The sequence below is a fragment of the Trichoderma ghanense genome, assembly GCF_004382785.1.
Source record: "Trichoderma ghanense strain CCMA-1212 chromosome Unknown scaffold_22, whole genome shotgun sequence".
NCBI lineage: Eukaryota > Fungi > Ascomycota > Sordariomycetes > Hypocreales > Hypocreaceae > Trichoderma > Trichoderma ghanense.
This window is the reverse complement of record NW_027395685.1, coordinates 119203-141745: the sequence shown is the minus strand read 5'-3', so window position 1 is coordinate 141745 and position 22543 is coordinate 119203. Positions and strand designations below refer to the sequence as shown.

Sequence of the window (22543 nt, the reverse complement as noted above, 5' to 3'; positions counted from 1 at the left end):
GGGGGGGGGGGGTGAGTGGACGCCTGCTAGGTCGTTCTTCAACATGTAAAGTTGGTTCCCAAGCCCTACGAGGCTACCTATCCTGCCCACGCCATGCTTCCGCTCGCCATTGACGTCCCAGGCCACGCTTCGCCTGTCATGAGCCGCGCCATGGCTTGCCCATCCGCGCGCTCTCATTTGACGTCGGCCGTTGTCTCGGGATGAAAGAGACGCCACGCCGCCAGGGGGCGTTATCCCTCTGGCTTCTTGATTACATGTGCAGTGCCTAACCTTACCCTCTGGTATAGTAATAGTATTTGCCCATATTGGGTATTTGCCAGAAACGAAGAAAAAAGTACCTGGCGCTGCGGCCACCGGTTGCTGATGCCGCTTTGTACCGTTTGGGATATCTCCAAGATAGTAGCTTGTGGTTCTCTCTCTCTCTCTCTCTCTTTCGTAGCGATATCCGTTGCCCAAAGACCCACGCAACTCACACGCCCGCTTTTCCCAACTTCTCCACGCTTTGTCTTTCAGTTTCCCTGATGCTCGCAACCTAAAAAGTTACGTCCGTCCGGCACCTTGGACAGAAAGAATCAAAGATGGAGGGGAGGGGGGAAAGAGGGGGAAGATTATCCATAATACGTGATGTGCCGCCTGAGCCATTGGCCCTACGGGCGGAGACCATCATGAGCCCTACAGCGAAACGCCACCGCCTTACTTGCCCAAGCTTCAAGGTACGGAAATTCGCTTTTTTGACATTAAATGCGGGATCTTTCGGGGGTTTTTTTTTGTTGGGAGAGGGGAGAGACACGAGTACAGTATCATCTCCCGTGGAAGGGTAAATACAATATAGGGGAGGTAAAGAGTGATGACGGGGCTTCCCAGGTCATCATCCCATTCCCCATTGCCACCAAAAAGCCAGCAGATCCGGCACGGCAAAAGTTGGCCGTTGCGATATCCATGGAGACGCGGAGCAGACAAGTTCCGTCCCGTCGTGCTGGGGGGCAATGTGATTTGTGTGATTTGAGTTGATTGTCATTCTTGCGAATCATGGCTTTCTCGCACGGAGAGAGAGAGAGAGACCACGGTCATCCGATACGAAGCTCCTAAAGTTGTTGCTGGCAATCTGAAGTTCGTTTACGCGGCATCCACTTTGATGAAATATCACACGGAAAAAACTCCACACAGAAATCATCAAGTATAGACGTGCCTTTGGTGCTCATTTGACGGGCTTGTCTTGGAACGAGGCCCACGATGCCAAGCAGAGAGACTCGTGCTGCCGCTGTTTTGGGAGCTGTGTCGAGTCATGGGCAACGAACCTCTGGGCGGGACGCTGGTGCACTGACAGGGAACAAGATTGGAAGGGGGAGCCGCATCGGAGCCACGCGCGCCCCCCAATGGCCGATTCGGGCGGCTTGGAGAGCCCCAATCCTGTTGACTCCGGTTGAGCAGCGGACAGAGCTGGGCATTGTAAATTCCGAGGCGGCGAAGGACGGCAGGCGAGGCCATGCAGTGTAGAAAATGGACCGCTAGGAGTCACTAGTATCGACGTGATGCACCAGCAACACGGGGTTTACAAGTCGTACACTCGGACAAAGTGAGGTCGAGATGGAGCACAGTATCCCGTTGGCACCGCTGGAACCGGTCTGCTTGCCGATTTTACCGATATCCGGTTGAACGCCTAAAGCAGAGGCAAGGCGGTTGAGACTTGAGACCCCAAGAGGCGCCGGTTGCTTTTTTGTCTTTTGCGTGCGTGCGTGCCACGGCGGGCTGCCATCCAAACGCAAAACACAAATCCCGAGGCCAGCAGAAAAGAATCTGCTCAACGGTACGGCAAACACGCAAGGGACACCCCCGAGCAGGCAAAAGGCAGCAACAAGGAGCGGCCATTTCTCCCTCTTGTTCGTGCATCCGGTCGGAGGAAGGACGCCGGCAAAAGGTCCGCCAGCACCAACTCGCATATTTTGGGATCAAAGGGTGGCGGCATGCCCTTCCTCCCAATGGCGGATTGGCCAATGCGAGGCGCGGCATGGCCAGATGCGATTTCGTCCGAGATCCTTCTACGCAGTCTCCCAGCACCAAGGAATGGGCGGGTGCCTTAGCCGTGGGCGTGTTCATGTTCCTTTTCTAGGCGCAATGTTTCGAATGCAACGTCTACGACGTCTAGAAGGCCCGCGGCTAAGGGAGGGAGAACAGCAGATGGCTTGGGCCTAGCAGGTGCCAAGTAGCAGCACTACTACCGTAGGTCGCACTGAGCAGAAGGATGTGAGATTCAACGAGGTCGAGCAGTTGTACAGTATGTGTGTGCCAGACTAGCATATTGGTTGGCCGGCATGATTAGCAAGAGCATGAGCATTGGCGAAAGCAAGCATACGAGTACTCGTAGCACCGAATGGCAGCAGAGCCCATGCCATGGCCTGTCAGCGCAGCCCTATGACGACGACGGCTCTGCGTCGCTCCCCAGCCCAGGCATCGCAGACAGATGCCAGCGCTGGCTCTGCATCCATAGTCCTGCCACTTGTACCTTGCTTGCCGCAACCTAGCCAGACCGACAGTTCTGCCATCGAATTGCCATGCCGCGAGTTGCAGCTTCAACCAGCACATCATGCTTTTGTACTTCTGTATGGATGGGACCCGGCCCGGTCTCGTCTGTCTGTCTCCCATCTCTCGAGAAATTTGTGAGCTGCGAAGCGGCGTTCCATGGGCCGTGTTATTTCGAGGCGTGCGAAGCCGTCCGTCGTCAGCGGGTATTTGCCGGGCATGAGGGCGGAGAGACGAGCCCAGTTGTCCCGGCGCACGGCCTGGAGACTCCCCGGCTGTCGCATCCTGCTAATCATCCAGAGCTCAATCAGCACAAGTTGAAGGACAAAGACGAGCGGATGCTGTGGCAGTGGCCGCAAGGGATGAATGCTTGCCGGATGGGGCTCTTGGATGCTGTGCGGTGGATTCGACGTGCCTGCGAAAAACCGGGCAAATTTGGGCCAGCCCACGCCATGTGTGCTACAATTAGAAAGAGTACAAGGAGCGGCAAGCGCAGCAAACACGCGCTAGGCCCGGATGGGGCAGGGGACCCAGCGCTGGCACTAAGAAAAGTACCGCCCGGGAGTCCCTGCCTTCTTGCCCTGTACCTCTGCCCTGTACCTCTGGCAAGTACTTCGTACCCCCGACTGTCGCTGCCCCTCTACCGTCACGCCTCCCGAAAGGCGGCAGCGCCACCCCCCCCGACACTCTGGGACCCCCCGCTCTATCCGCTTCATCCCACTCGCACGCAGCCTGCAGAACCTCCCACACCATCGCCTACGGAGTCCTGGGCTGCTGCTCTGTACTGGCGCCACCCCCCCGGGCCCCCTGGACGGGATACGCCAAGGTACACGAGCGCCCAGAGCACACTCCCCCCAACTCTCCCCCTGCCGCAGCGCCCAGGCCTTGCAGACACAGCCAGATCCAGCCCAGGAGCGCGGCAGGGCCTCGTACCTCGTCTACGCCCACGCCCCGAGAGCCCCCCGATCGGCCATGCTCGAGGGGGACGGGATGGGCCTGTCACGGCTTGTGCACGCCTCGAGCCTCACGCCTCACGCAAGCCTCCCCAAGCCCTTCACGCTTCACTCCACGCTCCATGCCGCACGCCGCAATGCCGCACGCCCTGCTGCTCACACGCTCCCACAACTCGCAAGACCTCACAGCAACGCTAATTACATAGCACGAAGCCTTGCTGGGCTCCAAGCCCATGCAGCCCTGCAGCAGCGTCCGTCCAGGGTCTCCGAGAGAGAGAGAGACACACACCACACACACTGAGCTCTCGACCACCGATAAGTCGAGGATCTAGTATTTAACTCGCGTCATCCTCCCATCTGCTCCAGGCCGTCATGCCCATTCCGATCCAGCAACTGCTCAGACTCTCCCGCCTGTCTATATAATACCAATCGACGTTCTCATCTCCATCGTCCCAATCTTCCACCCCATATCTTCTTTTCAAGACAACATCCAAGCGAGAGCCTCTTGCGACTTGGTCATCTCTTCCCTCTGCATACCACACCACTAACAGAGACCGCCTCGCTTCCTTCTTCGTCACCCCTCCCGTCACAGCTTGGGTCGACGACGTCTACGTACAACACATCAGCTGCAGACAAACGCCAGACAACTTCATCATCACCACAATCAGTCACAATGGCCATGTACGCCATCTCACAACAGCACCCTTACGCCTACGCCGCAGTCCCGGCACCGGCTCCTCCTCCTCCCAGGCACTGCTCCAACCACGGCACCAGCAGCGCCTTCAGCAGCTCTGCCCACCCCGACGAGGACTGGACCAAGATCTCAGACCTTGCCGAGCGCAGGAGGATACAGAACCGCATTGCTCAGCGCAACTACCGTATGTCTCAAGTCCTCTGCGCGGAATGGGGAGCACAAGTCTTTTTTTGGGGATCGACTCTAACACTTTTCGTTTGCAGGCAAGAAGCTTAAGCGCCGTCTGGAGGACCTTGAGCGCCGCGCTGGATCCGAGGAGGGCGACGCTGAGAAGCAGCCTTCGCCGGTGCAGAGCACCACCAGCCCCAGCAAGGTCACCAAGCGCCAATCCATCTCCAAGGCACACAAGGCTCACCAGCCTGCTCCCGTCCGCCTCCCGACGCCTCCCAAGGCCATCGTGTCCCAGGGCCAGTTCACTCCTCCCATGGAGTCGCACGAGGAGCTGGCCTTTGCTCCTCCCGCCTACCACCACCACGACGAGCGCGAGCGCTCCAACACGCCGCCCGTCTTCTCCTACACAACCTACCCGGCCCCCGACGAGCTGCTCATCAACCCGTACGGATCGGCCCACGCCTATCCCACCATGACGACCGCGGAGGCCTATCCCAACTACCTGACCACCACTGCCATGCCCGCGTCGCTGCCGCCTCTGAGCCACTACAGCGAGCCCATCAAGCGCGAGCTGTATCCTGACAACGTCATCAGCCCCTACATTGGCTACGGCTTCATGCCGACTCACGACATGGGCATGCCCACTCCCTACGACCCCTCCAACCCTCTGGTGAGTTCGGCTAGGCATCTCTCCTACTCTCGGGATCTGCGTTGCTGATTCTGAATGCCACAGACTCCTCCTCTGTCGCACTCATACGACCACTCGACGTCCTGCTCCGAGGCGGGCTTCGAGTATCCCACCACCCCGCTGTCCATGCCTGGATCCCCTGCCCTGATCCAGCACTCGCATTGATTGTATGACAAGCAAATAAGCATAAAAACGCAAAAAAAAAAAAAGCGAAAAAGAGAAGAAAGAAAAAAAAACAAAAAAGCAGTTATCATACTTTCACTCATATCCCCCATCATCTACACCGACGTACATATATGCACCATCTTGTCACGAAACAACAAGTTCTTCTATCCTCTCCCCTCCGCCACTTCACCTGCCATGGGCGGTGGTTTGGTATCACGAAAAAATGAGTTCTGGTTTCACGCAGGGGGTTCACAGCACACGACCAGTGAGCAATGGGTTTTTATGAGGACGAATTAGCATGGCGATCGTGGGTCTCGTTCATTTCTGATTGGGGAGCTTTTGGTTGAGCTCAAATTTGGTGTTACCACTTCTTCGATACTTTTGTGTTACCATATTTTTTTGTCTTTTCACGAAGTGGAAATTGGGATGACCTGGAAGATGGGCTGGGTTGGTTGGTTGGCGGGCGTTCCAAGGAGCAACGGATCGATGCGATGAGCATCTCGTCTGGCTTGGTCTTTTGGGTACATGTTACTCTTTTCACCTGGTTGCGGAAGCACAGGTTTGTTGGATATAGCTTTTTTTCTCTTTGTTCTCTTTTTCTTTGTCCTTCCTGTTTGGAATGATTTACTAGATATCCTCCCCAGCATATTTTGCCGGGACTGGGCACTAGAAGCGTGCTCAAAACAACAAAAAAAACAATACATTGTTCTTACAATCACAAGCAAGCTTGCGTCTCTCTGATTACGTAGGTACACCAAACAGAGAGTGATTTCAAATAGTAATGTCGATAGCTTGGAGCTTTACCAACCGGACGGACAAGCCGGCCATGCTTGCCGAAGCGATGGCTTGTAGGCGGGAAATTCACAGCCCGACTGCCATGTGGACGAGCCACCACCGCACTCACACGCACACACGCGCACCAACACGCACCACCCACCAACTCTACCTACTCAGACAAGAGAGTCTTCTCTCCTCTCCTCTGGGGGGATGCGGCCGCAGCGGTAAAAATAGTAGCGCCACATGCGCCCGGCGCCTGGCGTGCAAGCGAAGGCCCGTTGCTTTCTGGTGGCCTTATGTTTAGGTGCCCTTGATTTAGTCTCTTTTTATCATTTTTGTCATTCTATAGCTTCTTCCTCTTTGCGGAAGGTTTTCGCGGGGAGAACTCTTGGTCGGGTCGGAAGAGCGGAGCTTTCTACTCCCTCTCTCCGTCTTCTTGTCTCTTGTCTCCCTTACCATTTGTTCGTTCTTTTGTGAGGCTATCTAACTGCGTACGTGATACGTGATACTCTAGGGACGTTGGATTGCTGATGCGTAGAGGCTGGCTTTACTCACTCTGCTTGATTATTTTTTTTTTCCTCTCTGGCTACAGCCAATGGGTTGCCGGTGCCATCACCACTGCGTCAAGCTCACCATTCGGAAGGGCAGGAAATCAACCGCCATGGCTTCTTTTCGCTTGCTTCTTTCCTTGCTTCCTTTGCTTCTAACCTGGACACCAACTTCATCATAGCGGTCGTGGGCGGTGGCCGGCCGCCACGCTCGTCACCCATCAAGCACGTGGGAATGGAGGCGCTCGGTTGAGCTCGCGCGACGTGATTTGGCATCCATCGTCTACTTTATTTTTGCCCTCTTTTGACTATCCTTCCTGGCGTGTGGTTCGGTGGCTTGCCTCGGACTTTACCTTACTTCCCTCTTAACAGGTTTCTGGCCCATTCTCCGTCGCCCGTCGTCCGTCCGTCCGTCGTCCGCGCTCCGTCCCCCAACCTGCTGCCTACCGACCTACTGACCTAGTAGTGCCCAATCTCCTGCTTGACAAGCATCTCTCGGAACCAGAGGATGGATGGATGGATGGACTTTACCGCAGAAAAAATCCCGAGCACGAGGACGAGGAGGCTGCCCCGGAGTATTCTTCCTCCGTGAGAAGCGGCCGCGCCCCGATCGGAGGCTCCGTGCGACACATCACATGCCTAGCCTTAGCCGAGCGCAGAAACTCTACCTTTAGTCAGTTTCCAGTTGGGAGCTGTTTCTGCAACCTTGACCAAACAAGGCTACCGCTGGCGAGGCTACCACCAGCCTTTCTGCTTCCCCCCCCGACCACCTTGGATTTGGAAGCTTTTGTCCCATTGCTTGGCCGTTGCGTTTATCCCGATTAATAATTCCAGGGAGAAGCACGGCTTTAAGGTTGTCTTTTTGTTATCCTGAAACCGAAAGAACCGCCGCCGCGCCCTATCTTCTGAGCCCACGATGCACGCCATGACGACTAGCAGCACCTGGGAGCAGCTGCTCTATCTGTATGGTGGAGACCAGTAAGAGGACACCTCTCGCGCCCCCCTCCTCGATGAGCTTGTTCGCTTCTATCCGCTCTTGTATCCATGTCTTACTGTCCGCGAACGGTCCTGCGTCTGTTGTTGTTCTCACCCCTCGCTGTTCCCTTTTGTGATATGCACACTGTGACAGCCCTATCGCCCCCTCCCTAGCTTGATGACTGCCTGGATCGGGTATGAGTCGGACGGTCACCGGGATTCTAGACCGAGATGGATGGCTTTTGGCTTGCTGCTTGTTATGTTTCTTTTTGTTGTGGAATATTCCACGTTGCCCCTTGATCGAGCGTTGTATGATCGGAGCGAAGATGGAGCAAGATGAGGCCATGGAGGCAACAAGCATGGCAAAGAAGAGAGCAACCTGTGGCTAACTGAAACCCGCCCCAAAAGACCTTGGGACTCGTTGCTATGGGTCACTTCAGACGATCGAGTTCGCGGAGGCGCCAGCAAGTCCCACCTCTTCGTGGTGAACCCCGAGAGGGCCCGCTTCTACGGCCATCTCGACACCAAGACGCTGGGCGGTGCCGGCTTCGCGTCGCAGCATAGCCTGGGCGTGCTGGACTGGAACCTGTCCGCCTACGACGGCATCGTCGTCTCGGTGGCCCAGGCCGACGAGAAGCGATATGCCCTGACGCTCAAGGACGAGATACCGCCGCGGAGGGATGATGGGCGGGAGCAGGCGGGCATCAGCTGGGAGGCTGTTTTCAAGGTGCCTCAGGAGGGATCTCAGTACGATATGAAGAAGGTCTACCTGCCCTGGAGTGCGTTCAAGCCGACCTATCGAGGGAGGCCGAAGCCGGATGCGAAGCCGTTGAATCTGGCGCATATCAAACGAGTTGGTTTGATGATGCGAAGGTGAGAAGACATCCTCTGGTTTCTCGTTGTCTTTGAGGTGTGAGGATTTCGTTGTTGACTCGAGATACTTGACAGTTTTTTTGACGAGCAAGACGGTGATTTCTCTATTGACTTCCATGCCATTGCCGCGTGGAGAGAGATCTCGGATGGTAGAGGAGCGGAAGCAGCAGAACAGGGGGACGAGGACGACGACGACGACCCCAAGGCTGCTGCTGAGGCTGCGGCGGGAGAGAAGCTGCAGAGTCGTCGACGTGTTTGGCTTCGACGGTTACTTTGTGGTTCGATCTAAGGGAGCTTTCTTCAAGGGGATGGAATGACGGGCAAGGAGGTGTTGAAGCATATAATTCAGGCATGTTGTCGAACCATATTACGGCTTACGACAACTTGTACGCACAGGCAATCTTTATACGACTAATCATGACAACTATCTGGCTCTCCAAGACGTCAATCCCTTGCTCTCAGTGCCAATTGGCCATATTGATAGCGAGATGTACTGCACGGTGACTGAAATGTGCGAACAGCTTCTTGCAGTTGCATCACAGCGCCGCTGGCATCGATGTCGTCACCGTTTGGGCGCAATCGAGCTCCTTCCCGGACGAAACTCCGAAGCAACCAGCATGCATTCCTTCCCTTCCTGGAGCATCTACTGATTAATCAAACGCGATAGGGAGCACTCCCTCACTCCCTCACTCAACCTGATACTGTCTTGATCGATCCCTCCCATCTTCAAAAGAGCTCGCTTGACCATCGTCATGGACTTCTTACCACCGCTCAGCATCAATTTCAACGGTTACAACTCACTCACCACATCATACAGTCAGATTCTAATCGCCCTTTTATCAGCAGCCACGACGCTCCTCCTCCTCCTCCTCCTCACCAATTCAACTCACTCCCCTCCTCCTGCGGCCCATAGCCCCCTTGCATCGCCACCGCCCCTCTCCCTCCTAAGGCTGCTCATCGCGATGCCCTCAGTCGCCGCCCGGAACGGAGCGCTACTCTGACATCTCCGGCTCCGCGACCTCTTGCTGGCTGTCGGGGGCCGCGCTAAGCCTTTATCTCCCCGGGCTGCGAGTCCCGAGCTGCTGGTACTGGGTGCTGGCGTTGGTGCTTATGCCACACACGGATTGGCGGGAGGGAAGCTTCCTGAGCTTGCTTGTTGCCCGCCGCGTGCTTGACGTGCTGACTGGCGTTTGGGCGGGTGGTGGTGCGGGTGCGGATGTCGCTCCGGGAATGCTGGCCTGGCAGCTCGTGGTGCCGGGAATGACAGCTTGCGTGGGCAATGCGGCGTGAGCTATCTTGAGCTCTCTCCGCAAATGTCCTTTTAAGCCCGGTGCCCTCCAAAGCCGAGGATTCGGGATGGTTACTCGGCATTTCCTCCTTGTCAAATGGATGAAAGACACCCACACACACACACACGCACTGTCTCCTTCAGATCTGTTTGGACGAGATGAGCCCGAAACTAAATGCTCTTCCTTCACCGAATACAGTTGGCTCCTTTCTCTTGTACCACATCCTTACCACCGGTCATGATTCCAGATTCCATTCCATCCACCATAGACCCGCTCACCTCTCTCGAGCCTTCTTCTTCCCGGCTGCTTGGGTCTTGCTCCAGCTTATACCCGTGATTATGCTTCAATTCCCGTACCGGGGCCTGTGTTGGGCTTCTGCCCTACCACGGTTATCGCTACAGACGTGATTGGTCCATCACTCTGGCTTGCCGGCTTCTGATGTGAAGGCATTGCTAGATGCGCAGAAGAGCATGTGGCGATGAGAAGAGAGGCAACTCGAGCTACATGATGAGGGATTCATGGCAAGCGGGCTATGCTCAAAGAGCCACGTTGCTCATGTCACATATAGCACTCCGATCAGTCAACAACCTGGACGCCCCCTCCCTCCCGTTCCCCTGACGGAATGACTTTGCTCGCGAAGCATATATCTGACGATGACGATTGATAGTCGGTTCTCTAACAGAATCATCCTTTGGACCGGGCTTGCCACTTGTCACTGCCACTGCCGGTGTCCTTGCCTGGCTGCCCGCCCAACAGTCTGTAGGTAATGGTGTCTGCTATGATACCCCTCTCCGAGGCAAAGAATGCCAGACGGTACGCAGACGGAAATGTATTGTCAAGAATGGAGGAAACACACGCCGAGGCTGACTCCCAAGCTTTGGAGCCCGAGGTTCGTTTCCCTTCCTCCTCGATTCCCCTTGTAAGTCATTACGACGATACTGTTCTTGTATGTGACGTTTATATATTTGTGAGATATATGTGCTTCAGCTTCCTCCATGGGGAACGAAGGCTGTTGGAGGTCATACTTGGTACATATCGACAGGCCATGATGCAATTCTCTCCTGCTATGCTTTCACACTACCCGCCCCTTTCCACTCGCTACTTTTTGCGTGAGTTATTTGTAAAAGGATTTGACCTTCTCAATCTCGTCATAGCTGCCCAAGAAAATGCCTGACCGATCGTGGATGTGCTCTGGTACGACCTCGAGCATTCTTCTCATTGTGCTATCAACGGCTTGGCCACCAGCTGTCACATGTCGGGTTAGCTTCAGCTGGAATCGACAAAAGATGTAGATTGAAACTCATTGGCAACTCACCATTCTCAAACACCATGGCCATGGGCGCACACTCATAGAGGATACGAAGCTTGCCCTTGGGGCTCTTCTTGTCCGCCGGGTAGGCAAAGATGCCTCCGTACAGCAGTGTTCGGTACGCATCGGCCACCATGCTGCCGATGTAACGGGCGCTGTATGGCTTGCCGTCCTCCTGGGCCTGCTTGAGGGAGTTGAAGTAGTTGATGGTCTTGTCCTCCCAGTAGAGCGAGTTGCCCTCGTTGACGGAGTAGATGTGGCGCGACCGGGGGATGCGCATGTCGGGGTGCGTGAGGATGAACTCGCCGATGCCGTTGTCGAGGGTGAAGCCGTTGACGGTGCTGCCCTTGATGGTCATGACGAGCTGCGCGGAGGCGCCGTACATTGTGAAGCCGGCGGCGACGAGCTCGGTGCCGGCCTTGAGGATGTGCTCCTTGCGGGCGACGTCGACGCCGTCGGGGATCTTGTGGATGGCGAAGATTGTGCCGACGGAGACGCCGGCGTCGAGGTTGGACGAGCCGTCGATGGGGTCGCACGAGACGATGTAGCGGGCGCCGAGGGCCTGGTCAAAGTGGATTTCCTTCTCTTCCTCTTCGGACACGAGCATGGCGACTTTGCCGCAGGAGCGCATGGCCTCGATGAAGAGGTCGTTTGAGATGACGTCGAGCTTCTTCTGGTCGTCGCCGGTGACGTTGGAGGAGCCGGCGAGGCCGGTCAGGTTGACGAGGGTGGCGCGGCGGATGTAGTAGGCGATGGACTTGAAGGAGTATTGGAGGGCATGGCAGAGGAGTCTGGCAATTGTGTGGTTAGTCCATGATGTTCTGGTGAGGTAGAGCTAGAGGGTTCGGGACGTACGTAAAGTCTCCGGTGGCTTCTCTATGCTTGATTTGCTCTTCGGTGAGGAACCGGGTGAGGGTGATGATGTGCGTGTTGACTTTTTCGCCCGTGTCGGTCATGGTGGCGGGTATGATGTAATGAGGTTGGGAGAGAGCTTCGTTACGGCTTCCGGGGGGGGGGGGGGGGGGGGGGGGGGGAGCTTGAGGTGGTTGATGGTATGACAACAATGACGATTGATGGGAACCAAGAGGGTATTTGGAGGAATTTGTTTGAATGGTTTGAAGGGAATTGAAAAAGAATTGAGTTTGAAGGGTTGAGAAGAATTGGGGAGTGTTGGAGAGAAAGGTGGTTCGGTTCGTAATTGTGGTGTAAGTGACTGCTGCTAACACTGGGCCTGAGCTGGGTCGGCAATATGGAGCGATGACGCGGGGTATCGTGGGGTTCCCTTGTTGGAGAAGGTTGGGAGAAGAGGCGAAAGAAGAAGATCTCCTACCACGGCTTCATATATATACGAAAGGGAAAAATGAAAGGGGAAAAGGGGGGAAAGGAAGAGAAAGAGAAAGCTTTTGTTTGATTACGAGATAGGCTGTCTGATCACAAGACGCGAACTTCCGGCCGGAACTACTAGGTAGATGGGCTTGTGCGCAGGGACGCTCATACACGGACGGCTACTCTAGGCTCTCCGGGTCCTTGGTCCCCTTCTTTTGGGCGAGACAGGGGCTATTATCAAGTCCTTAGCAAAGCATCGGCGAGTCAATGTGAAGCGAAAAGGCAACAGATATAACCGACTATACCGAAGAGGGGGGGGGGCCGGGACCTGGAAGACTCGGGGGCTGGCTACGGCATCTGCCGGATGAGAGGAGCTTTTTGTGCAAGCTTCCCTCTCCCCTGAGCATTTCTGTGCTTTCTCCCCTTCCCTTAACAAGAAGGGAAAAGGAACAGGGCCCGGCTCAGCCCGCGTATCTGTAACGAGGTGCTTCCGAAGGGGGGGCTAACGCAATGTTATAAGTCGAAGAGGATTTCCCGGGAGCCATTGAGAACGAGACGAAGAGGCTGAACAAAGTTGCCCGATTTGGGGGAGCCCACGTGAGCGGGTCTGCTGCAGCTCGGGATAGAGAAGGGGAGGAGAGTGCCGAGGGAGTTCCGGCCAAAAAATGGGGTAATGGTTAGGTAAGTCATTCGAGTGGGGAGCTGGGTCTGTTTCCCGGTGTATTGCCGGCTGAAGGTCGATGATGGCATGATTATATAAGGCGGGCGGCAGTAAGTGTTGCCGCTCTTTGACTTACATAAGCAAACTCCCATCTCTTCACGTGAAAGTTGCGCTGATGCTTTGGTTCCCGGGGCTAATCCGGCAAAACATCACCTCTACCCCAGCGTTCAACCCTTTAAGCCTTCTCCAGCTTTTTCCCATCTCCAGGCCCCGAAGGAATTGTGGGGAGGAGAACGGCCAAGTTACCTCGGCATGTCTCCCAGAGACACCACACCCAACTCCAACTGCCGTCGGCTTTGGCGACCTTTGTTGCAGAGTTGTCGTCGTCTTACTTGAACGAGAGCCCGAAATCGCGGCTAAATCAAAGTAAGACTCTCTCTTCCTTTTACTCCTTCTCACTTTGCTGCCGTCTGTGTTACACACTTTGACCGGACTTGACGGTTTCGAAGACCGCTTCTTTTCCATTTTCAATATTTTCTTTTGTTAACTTACTTCAAGTGAAAGAAAAGAGAGACGTCATTGAAGCCGGCATTCATACCGAAACTTCAACCGACGACAACACGGACGATTTTCCCTCGATGAGCGCGAGCCACCTCTGACCACGCCAACCACTCAACAACACTTCATACCACCTCCGAGAACACTCTCGACTCAACACCACTACCCCCAAAACAATCCCATCACCACCCTTTCAAACAAAACCGCAAAAATGGTCGTCGACACCCTCGTCTACCACCCGACGGTAGCCCACTACCTGCGCTTCGTCGCCACCACCGTCGGCCGCGACAAGATCCTCCGCACCCTGCAGTACTTTGCCCGCTTCTACGCCTGGTACCTCCTCCGCACCAACGGCTCGCCCTCGCAGATGGCCCCCTGGAACGCCATCAAGAAGCAGTTCGGCCTCGTCCGCAAGGTCATGCGCGTCGGCAAGAACGTCGAGCACCTCCGCGCCGCCGCCCAGGCCGCCGACGCAAAGGCCGTCGAGCCCTTCTTGCGCTACGCCACCGTCGGCCGCCAGCTCGGCTACGCGGGCTACCTCACCTTTGACGCCCTCACCGTGGGCGACGCCGCGGGCATCCGCAAGTGGCGCCATGCCCAGACGCTGCAGCAGCATGCGTACCGGTGCTGGGCCATGGGCCTCGTCTTCAGCATCGCGGCGCAGGCGTACACCTTGTACCGCCTCAAGCAGCGCGAGGCAAAGATTGACCGCAAGGACGGCGAGGGCGTCGTCGAGAGCAAGCGTATCCTCAAGTGAGCTTCTCCCCCAAAGCAATATTATACCACAACAAACATTCGGACTAACACGTGAATGACAGGGAGCGAGCCGCCAGCCATCTCCAACTCATCTCCGACGTCTGCGACTTGACCGTTCCCTCTGCCGCCCTCGGCTGGGCTGGCTTCGACGACGGCTTTGTCGGTCTGGCCGGAACCGTCAGCAGCTTGATCGGCGTCTATACACAGTGGAAGAAGACGGTCTAGGTTGAAATGGAGCATGTTGGAAATGTTTTGCTTTCTCTTGTCTCAACCTCATAACGCCTACTCTTGGAAAAGACTGGACTCTTTATCGACATAGACGGAGCGACCGGTGAGAGAAGATGTGTGCCAGTACTCCAAAAACGCGGCGCAAATGGGGTTGGACATCACCAATAGCGACAGCCCCCCCTTTGGAGATTTCCTTGACACAAGTGTCCGTACTACATTTTCCGTGTTTATCGCCTTCCACCAGAGTCCTCTCTGCATCTTCACCTTTTCTGTTGAGTCATGTAATGTTCGATAGCACGTGTATGAGTCGACATATCTCTGTTGCAAATGTCAAGTAAAATAAAAGTAGAAAAGAATAAAAGCATCAAGTACAAAGACCGAGTAAATCCGTGCGTAGTCCCGTTACATCGTACAGCCTGACTCTCTTGCCTCCCGAGTGATATCATGTGTTCGGGGACGTTACCTTTACCGTCGGTGTTAGCAGTCCCGTGGTCATTCTGCTCATCAAGAGCCTCGATCCTGCCTTTTACCCTCCAGTATTCATCCCTATCGAGGTAGCAAATAGCAGACTGCTCGATCCGTTGATAAGTTGCAAAAAATGAGCATCTCCCACCACCCGCCCGCATTATCCACAAACCTGAAGAACCTGCCTCTCTAGGCTATGCGTCCAGCCATGCCGGGCCGAAACATTGGCGCGAGGTAATCTATCACCTTGAGTCAAGGCCAGTTCCGCTAAGATAGCGAGCGCATGTGTAAGGCAGACACGTGGAAACGGGCGGTAGGGGAATAGTAAGAGAGCTGTATGACGTGGGCTCAAAGAAGAAATCAAGTAGAGAATCAGATTTACCAGTAGCGCCCGCCACGATCGTAGTCACGCGCATACCCTCCCTCTCTGGGGTATGCTGGCTCTCTGGGAGGGAATTCCCTTGGAGGTCGATCATACGCAGGTCGGCCGCCGTTCGCATAAGGGTCGGCAGGGGGCGGGTAATCACGTCGGTAAGGCTCTTCGTAGCGTCCTCGAGGCGGCGGGTAGTCCTCCACCGGTCGTCGAGGCGGCGAACGATAGCGCGGAGCCCTGTCATCGTAGTACTCGCGACGAGGGCTTCGATCGCGATAGCCGTATGCCGGAGGTGCTTCGCGACTGTAGCCTCGGTGAGGTCCTCCCCGGCGATCGTAGTTGTCAAAAGCTGGGGGCGGGTACGGCCGGCGTCCTGGCGAGCGGGATCGGGCACGATCTCGTGGTGGCATGTCGGGTTGAGTCTAGAGACCTCGAGCGTAAGCAAGCGGTTATAGCGAGGGACATTGGCCAGAATGATCATGTCGGTGAACTTACGTCGACAAGGCACTGGACGCGACTTCCTTTGAACTCGCGGCCATCCAGCTTTTCAATAGCTGTTCTCAAGTCTGCGGCAGTCTCAAACTCGACAAAGCTAGGACATCATCTGTCAGCAGCCATCGCAGATGCTGCAAGAGCCCAATACAAACGTACCCTCGACCATTGGAGTCCCGGCCAGTCTCAGAGTACACCACATCAAGGCTTGATTGCCGGGCGAAATCTTTCAGGTCCTATTCGCAAATCCACGTAAGTCGGTGCCACGGAGGAAAGCCTCGAGAAGAAAAGTCCACGTATCGGCAAGCCAAAAAAAAGAGTATGTCCATCAAGTGAGGAACCAGGGATGCCAGGCCGGAGTCGCGAGTCCAGAACGAAAGGGGAGGGAAGGACGATGCGGGGCACATGTGCCGGCTCGATGCAAGGTATAGCAGACCAAAAGGCTCCAAGTAGATGATGGAAAAGGCACGCAAGTCCCGTGGAGTCCAGGAGCAATAAACTGGGAGAGGGAACAGACCTGCCAACTGGTATCATTCGGAAGTCCCGTAATCTGCATCCGGTGAGGAGTTCTACGCGGTCGCGGAGGAGCACGCTCGTGCCCCATGCCGCCCTCTCGGTGTCGAGTTCCACGGGCAAACTGAACAGTGAGGCGTTCCCCCATAAAATCGGATCCATCTTGAATTGTATTGTTAGCGACGAAGCGGAACGACGACGACGGCAGGAAGGAGGATGTTGGGGCAGTGACATACGAAAAGCTATATCCACGGTAGCAAAGCGCGAATGGTTAGCAATGATGGACCGCGCGGCAGACTTTGGTTAAACACGGGCGGGCGAACCTGGAACGACGTCACGGGCATCCATTGCGTCCTTATACTCGATGAAGCCAAAGCCATTCATCAGCTTCACTTCGGTAATCTCTCCAGTGCCGTGGGTCGCAAAGTGAGCCTCGACATCGGCTTTGGTAGCTGCCGGTAATCAGTTAGTGGGAGCCATGGGGATCGGGAGAGCAATGGAAATGGACCATGTCGTGGGAGGTTTCCCAAGTACAGCCTGGTGGACGACACCTCAGTCATGGCGGCGACCTATCGGGCTCGCGTCTGATTAGATGGGAGTAGGTTCCGGGAATCCTCTGGACTGCTTCTCTGCAGCACCGGGGGCCAGGACTGTGGTTCCTTTCCTTCAACGGTCCGGCAGAATCGTCCAAGGACACGACTGGTAAACAAACAAGCGCAGAGGCCAAGCGGATGAAGAAGGAAGAAGACGGTTGGCAACTAGCGGGAGGAGCTGAGAATCGAATGCAAAGCTGCCGTCGAGCGAGAGCGAAGAAGAGAGCGGAAGAGGCTGGCGGCTGCAAGGTTGCGAGAGTTGCGAGGACGGTCAGCGGCGGCAGAATCGCCGAAAGCGGCATAGTAGGCCCCGCGTTTTGGAGTCGCTAGCGGCAAAGAGGCAAAAAAAAGAGGCACGAGCAATGAGGGAAAGATGCCCACGATGCCACCTGCCGGGCCTTTTTTTCTGCCGTCCGCGTGCACTTGCAGCGACGAAGGTGACCATGCGAGTCCAGACCCGCCTTTTCTGCTCTCCGCCTGCTCTGCTGGCCCTCTTGGGACGGTCCCGATTACGTAGTTTGAGGGTACGGCGCAAGATGCTGTGCATGCGGCGCTGGGGAAAGTACCTGGGGAGAGCAGGCTAAGGTGGCTTTTCAATTATACGCGCATACCTTAACAACCTACCTTACTTGGAGCTTGTACGAGTACGAGGTACCTTGCAAGCTTCAGCTCCAAGCTTGCAGGTACCTTATCTCTCCCCCCAAGTTAGCGTGTACCTACCTAGGGGTGGCGCTCAGAGCAACTGTAAATCTGGCACTGCGGCAGTACATGAGAGATGGACGATTAACAGCAGTTACAGCAGTCACTTGGCTCTGCCTGGGGCTTCACTGCCCTCGGGGTCCCTGCGGTTTCATGCTTCACTCTGTAGGCATGGAACATTAAGAGATCTTGACGATGTTGATATCATTATGCGTCTTAGGGAGTATTTCGTGGCCAAGTTGACAGGGCACCTGGATGTACGCAGCCAGTTGCCGAAATCGAAACACGGCAAGTGTCTCATGGTGAAACAGGCCTTGATAGCACCGTCGACATGTTAAGACCAGCATGCGAACAAAAGCAGCTCCTCGTCCATGATCCTCTGACACTACAAACTCGAGAGACAGACGGAGTAGAGAGGCAAAATCAACACGCCCACGTCGCGAATCATATTGCTATTTATTAGTAGGTACGTATTCTAAGCGTTGATACTGAAGTAACCAAAAGATGTATGCCTCATGTGCTCCCCATTGTGTGAATTAAGCGCCAGCCCAAGAACAAGTTATTTTCCTCTTCCCTTGGCCGGCTCCTCCGCCTGCCAGTCCCAGATTCCTCGCACTATCATAGGTAGCACTGAAGAGTGCAAAGTAAAAGAAGAGAAAGAATCGAGAAGAAAAAGTGAAAAACTCCGGCTACGTACGTGAAATGCCGCAACATGCCATATACAAACGCACCCTCTCCATCTATTTTGCAGTAGTTGTCATAACTCGCCAACGTGGCGAAGACCATCTCCCTTTGCCAAAACGAAAGACTCCCTTTTCCGCCCCCTCTTCACCATCCCTTGCCTCTATCCCAAACTCAAGTCAACAGTATAGTGTGCCCACCGACAGCATCAACTAGCCCGCAATACGCGCCCCTCGACTCATGGTTCTCGTATAGCCAAGAGAAAACAGGGCGGAGTAGAGCAAAGCAATCAAAGCCTTAGTTCCTTGAGGATTTGTTCGGCCATGTTCTTGTACTGCCACGTGTTTCCAGTCATTCTCTTGAACTGGATGCCATGCAGAGATAGCAGAGGAACCTTGACAATGAATATTTCAAATTCCATCACCATGCTGCCTCCGAGGTCGCTCTGCACCTGCGTCGTCGTCTCTCCGGGCACGCGCCTCGATGCTCCTCCACTCCGCCTGGGGATGCTATCCACCGACTCTTCGGAGTTGGAGTAGCTGTGGTCACGGTTGCGATCCCGGTCTTGCCGCCCAGGAGTCCTTGGGGCCGCGGTGGATCGCTCGATATCGCGGATGTCGTCCCGATCACGGTCCTCGCCTCGCATGAGGCCACCAAAGCTGAAACGACGGCGGTGCCCAGGGTTCTGTGCAGGCGGGCTGCCCGGGGTATCATGTACCCTGTTCAAGTCGATGCTTGGCGTGTACTTGCAGCTGAAGCCTCCTCGGATCTCGATATAATCGACGTTGAGCTGCTTCAAGACCCTTCGGATATCGGCGCGAATAGCCGGAACAGACTTGCCGGAAGTGGTTGAAACGCTGAACAGTCCCTTGAGGTAGACCGGCTTCGCCAACTCAGCGCTGTCGAGTCGATCAGTAGAAACGCCGCTCTGTTCCTGCTCAACGTCCGTTTCTTCAGGCACGTTGGACTCCTGGGCAGCTTCTCTGCGGAGCCGACGCTGCTGGACGCTCTCACGCCGCGCGTGCCCCAGTGATTTGGCCCTCATTGCCACGGATTGCGAATGCCCATGACCTCTCTGTACCGTTGAGGACTGTTCGTTTCCCTCGGATTGGTCTGAGCCGCTTGTCAGGGGTGGCTCCCTGGTCGACATGCTGCCATTGTCTCGTCGGCGGAGGTCCGCTGAGTTAACGCTGGTTGATCGCCCAAGGCCAGATTTCCGCGATCCGCGAACGCCACCAGCAGACATCGGGGGGCTCAGAAGCTCGCTATGTTGCGGGTGGCTGCCGCCAGATGGTAGCGCGGGACGACTTTGGTCGTCACGCTCTCGGCGTCCCCGGCGAATGCTGAAGCTCTTCCTAGGCGCCGTAGGGGCTGCCTCGGGGGGTGAGTGCACGTGTACCACGGGAGGGTGAGCTCGGTCTCTCTCCGATCGGTCAGGGTCCCTGCGTTTCCGAGTGCTGAAGCGGCGGAGCAGGCCGGCAGCGGTGCCCTCCTTCTTCTGCAGCTGCTCAGCCTTTGTTTCGGGTGCTACAGGCACGTGCTGCTGCTTCACCAGGTCCGGCGTGTCGTCTTCGCCGTGTGTACGAGCCCGAGGTCGGGTTCGTCCACCCGTAGGTCTCTCGCCCGGCATTTCATACGTCGCAGCATTGGTATGAGCTGCTTGAGGAGGTACCAAATCCGGCACGCCCCCAGCAAGCTTTTCACGTTCGCGCTCTCGTTCTCTCTCCCTGTCACGCTCCCTCTCCCGTTCTCTCTCGCGCTCTCGCTCGCGTTCACGCTCTCGTTCCCTTTCACGCTCCTTTTCCTTCTCCTTCTCCTTGTCGCGTGACGTTGTCGGCGGTGGGTTCATCTCCGCATGCTCGCGATCTTGCTTCTCTTTCACGAGATAGTAAATGGAGGTGAGAGGGTTAAATGCGTTGAGGGGGTCAATGCCAATCTGCAACGCCTCGGAGCTTGGGCCGCTAAGTGTATCGCGGCTGTTGGAATTTCTCCTCTTGTAGAAGTCGAAGCCGAAGCCGCGCTTCTTCTCACCGTCTTTGATCGGCTGCGGCTGCTCCTTCTCCCGCTGGTATGCCTTGACGGCCTGTTGATATTCCTCAGACTCAATGACCTTTATAAGCTGAGCACGGATGGTGTCGGGCGAGCCAAAGTTGAATCCCTGCATGGCGTGGATGACTTCTGGATCCAGGTCGGTAGTGAGCGGCTCTCGAACGGGAAGATAGTTGTCTGGAGGCCCGCTGAATCCCTTGACCATCCATGGGTGGTTCATAACTTCCTGCATGGTGGCTCGTTGTTTGGGGTCCGTCACCAGCATTCGGGACATGAGGTGTTTGCATTCTAAAGATCAACCGACGTTAGCAACCTATCAGCGATAGCAGCGAGACCCCAGAAATCGACGAGGGCTTACCATTTGAAAGCCAGCTAGGATAGTCGACCAGGCCCTTTTTGATCTTTGCATGAAGAGCAGGCATGCTCTGGTCGTCGAAAGGAACCTTGCCACAGACAAGAACGTAGAGGACGATACCAAAGCTCCACACATCAACCTCAGGCCCAGTATATGCTCTTGCTTGCAGCAGCTCAGGAGCGGCGAAGTAGAGACTTCCGCAAAACGTCTTGAGATGACCACGAGGCGAGAACAAGTTGCTGAGGCCAAAGTCGATAATCTTGATGTCGCCTGTCTTGCTGATGAGGATGTTTTCGATTTTCAGATCGCGGTGCACGATGCTGTTTCGGTGGCAATAGTCGAGCGCGCTGGCGATTTGACGACTGAACTTGCGGGCCTGCTTCTCCTTGAGTTTGCCATGGGAGATGATGTAATCGAGCATCTGACCTCCGTTGACATATTCAAAGAGCATGTACCAGTGGTAGTTTGTACGGACGACATCCCGCATTCCACAGATGTGAGGGTGGTGGAGAAGGGTGACGATGGCAGCTTCGCGGGCAGTTCGGATTTCCTTGGACTGATCTGCGCGTTCCTTTTCAGCCCGGCTCTGGTGGCCATCGTCGGTAGAGCCACGAGGTATGATTTTGCAGGCAACCTTTGAGAAGAGTGTTAGCAGGTGGTGTCACAAATCAGATAGTATTGGCGTAAGTCGACCCCAAAGAGCAACGGGGAGAACCAAGGGTAGCTGCGAACCTGTTCACTGCCATCTTCTTTGCGAGCCAGCTTCACCTTGCCCATGCTACCAGCACCGATGGTCTTGCCTAAAATCCACTTGCCCGACTGCGTGGGAATGGTGGTGCGCGACCTGGACTGTTTGGCGCTGGAGGAGGCGTGCGTCGCGTCGGCGGCACCATGGGAGGCGCTGTGCGACGCAGGGGCGGCGCTGCCATTGTTGGTGACGGCGGAGGGAGGCATCTCAGGATGGCCTTGACGATTGTGTGCGGAACGGATGCTGGTGCTCCTTCGATGGGATCGAGAGGCGTCCGCGGCCCTATTATTAGAGGAGAGCGGTGGGCGATCTCGGCTGGAGCTGCGCTTGGACTGGGATGCGGCTAGATGCGAAGTTTCGTAGTCATTTTGAGCCGACGGAGGCTCCTGAGCTTGGCGGGACGAGGACGAGCTGCGGCGACGGTGGCGAGGCTGCTGCTGCTGCTGCTGCTGCTGCTGCTGAGTCTGATACTGCGCCGCCGATTGGCCGTGATTCTGGCTGTAGCTCTGGCTGTAGCTCTGGCTTGTGCCTGTGCCTGGGTTCTGGCTCTGAGCTTGGCCTGGCTGGTAGTGATGATGGTGATGGTACGTGGAGCTGGCGTTGGGGTTGGCCGACGGAGCAGCCGCGCCGCCAGAAGAGGGTACTGCTGGCACGGGAGGGGGGCGGGAGCGTGTGGAATATGACCGGGATGGGGCTCGCGAGGGGGAGGTGTGGGAGAAGTCGGAGCCTTGAGACGCTGTGGTTGTCATGGCGAGTCGGTCAGAGTGGTCGACGAGCGCTGCTGGGGATGCCAGGGCCGGCCTCGGGCTGCAAAAAGGCGCAGAGAGACGCCGTCGAAGCCGTCAAACGCTGGGCGAGGCGAGATTGGAGCAAGGCAAGGCCCGCGTGCGTCACGGAAGCATCAATGTCCCTCCTCTCTGCTGCGAGATAAAAAAGGAGAAGATCCACGCGTTGTCGGGGCGAGGGCTGGGGGTGCGAATGGATCAAATGGAGACTGGACAGGACAGGTACGGGCTCAGGCTGGTAAGGTAAGGTAGGCTGGTAGGCTGGCAGGCTGGGAATAGGATGGAGGGAGGATGGATGA

At 55.9% G+C, this 22543-nt stretch overlaps 6 protein-coding genes across 6 annotated transcripts; 3 read left to right on the top strand and 3 right to left on the bottom strand.

Moving 5' to 3' along the window:
• Window positions 1-4146: 4146 nt before the first annotated feature.
• Window positions 4147-5191, top strand: CCMA1212_010143 (uncharacterized protein; the record flags this gene model as incomplete). The annotated part of the gene is made up of 3 exons (XM_073707197.1): window positions 4147-4351; window positions 4431-5008; window positions 5072-5191. 3 exons carry the CDS (start codon window positions 4147-4149, stop codon window positions 5189-5191), a joined length of 903 nt encoding a protein of 300 aa, XP_073554303.1.
• A 2241-nt stretch (window positions 5192-7432) lies between these two features.
• Window positions 7433-8653, top strand: CCMA1212_010142 (uncharacterized protein; the record flags this gene model as incomplete). Its single annotated transcript, XM_073707196.1, has 3 exons — window positions 7433-7494; window positions 7900-8364; window positions 8440-8653. The coding sequence occupies 3 exons, from the start codon at window positions 7433-7435 to the stop codon at window positions 8651-8653; spliced, it is 741 nt and encodes a 246-aa protein (XP_073554302.1).
• A 2114-nt stretch (window positions 8654-10767) lies between these two features.
• CCMA1212_010141 (Fructose-1,6-bisphosphatase) lies at window positions 10768-11918 on the bottom strand (the record flags this gene model as incomplete). The annotated part of the gene is made up of 3 exons (XM_073707195.1): window positions 10768-10898; window positions 10969-11753; window positions 11818-11918. 3 exons carry the CDS (start codon window positions 11916-11918, stop codon window positions 10768-10770), a joined length of 1017 nt encoding a protein of 338 aa, XP_073554301.1.
• A 1800-nt stretch (window positions 11919-13718) lies between these two features.
• Window positions 13719-14488, top strand: CCMA1212_010140 (Peroxisomal membrane protein PMP27; the record flags this gene model as incomplete). The annotated part of the gene is made up of 2 exons (XM_073707194.1): window positions 13719-14260; window positions 14326-14488. 2 exons carry the CDS (start codon window positions 13719-13721, stop codon window positions 14486-14488), a joined length of 705 nt encoding a protein of 234 aa, XP_073554300.1.
• An 846-nt stretch (window positions 14489-15334) lies between these two features.
• On the bottom strand, window positions 15335-16894 carry CCMA1212_010139 (Pre-mRNA-splicing factor srp2; the record flags this gene model as incomplete). Its single annotated transcript, XM_073707193.1, has 7 exons — window positions 15335-15751; window positions 15825-15921; window positions 15981-16057; window positions 16339-16496; window positions 16571-16576; window positions 16658-16786; window positions 16843-16894. 7 exons carry the CDS (start codon window positions 16892-16894, stop codon window positions 15335-15337), a joined length of 936 nt encoding a protein of 311 aa, XP_073554343.1.
• Window positions 16895-18596: 1702 nt separating this feature from the next.
• CCMA1212_010138 (Protein kinase kin1) lies at window positions 18597-22208 on the bottom strand (the record flags this gene model as incomplete). The annotated part of the gene is made up of 3 exons (XM_073707192.1): window positions 18597-20644; window positions 20715-21345; window positions 21444-22208. 3 exons carry the CDS (start codon window positions 22206-22208, stop codon window positions 18597-18599), a joined length of 3444 nt encoding a protein of 1147 aa, XP_073554344.1.
• Between the last annotated feature and the right edge of the window lie 335 nt (window positions 22209-22543).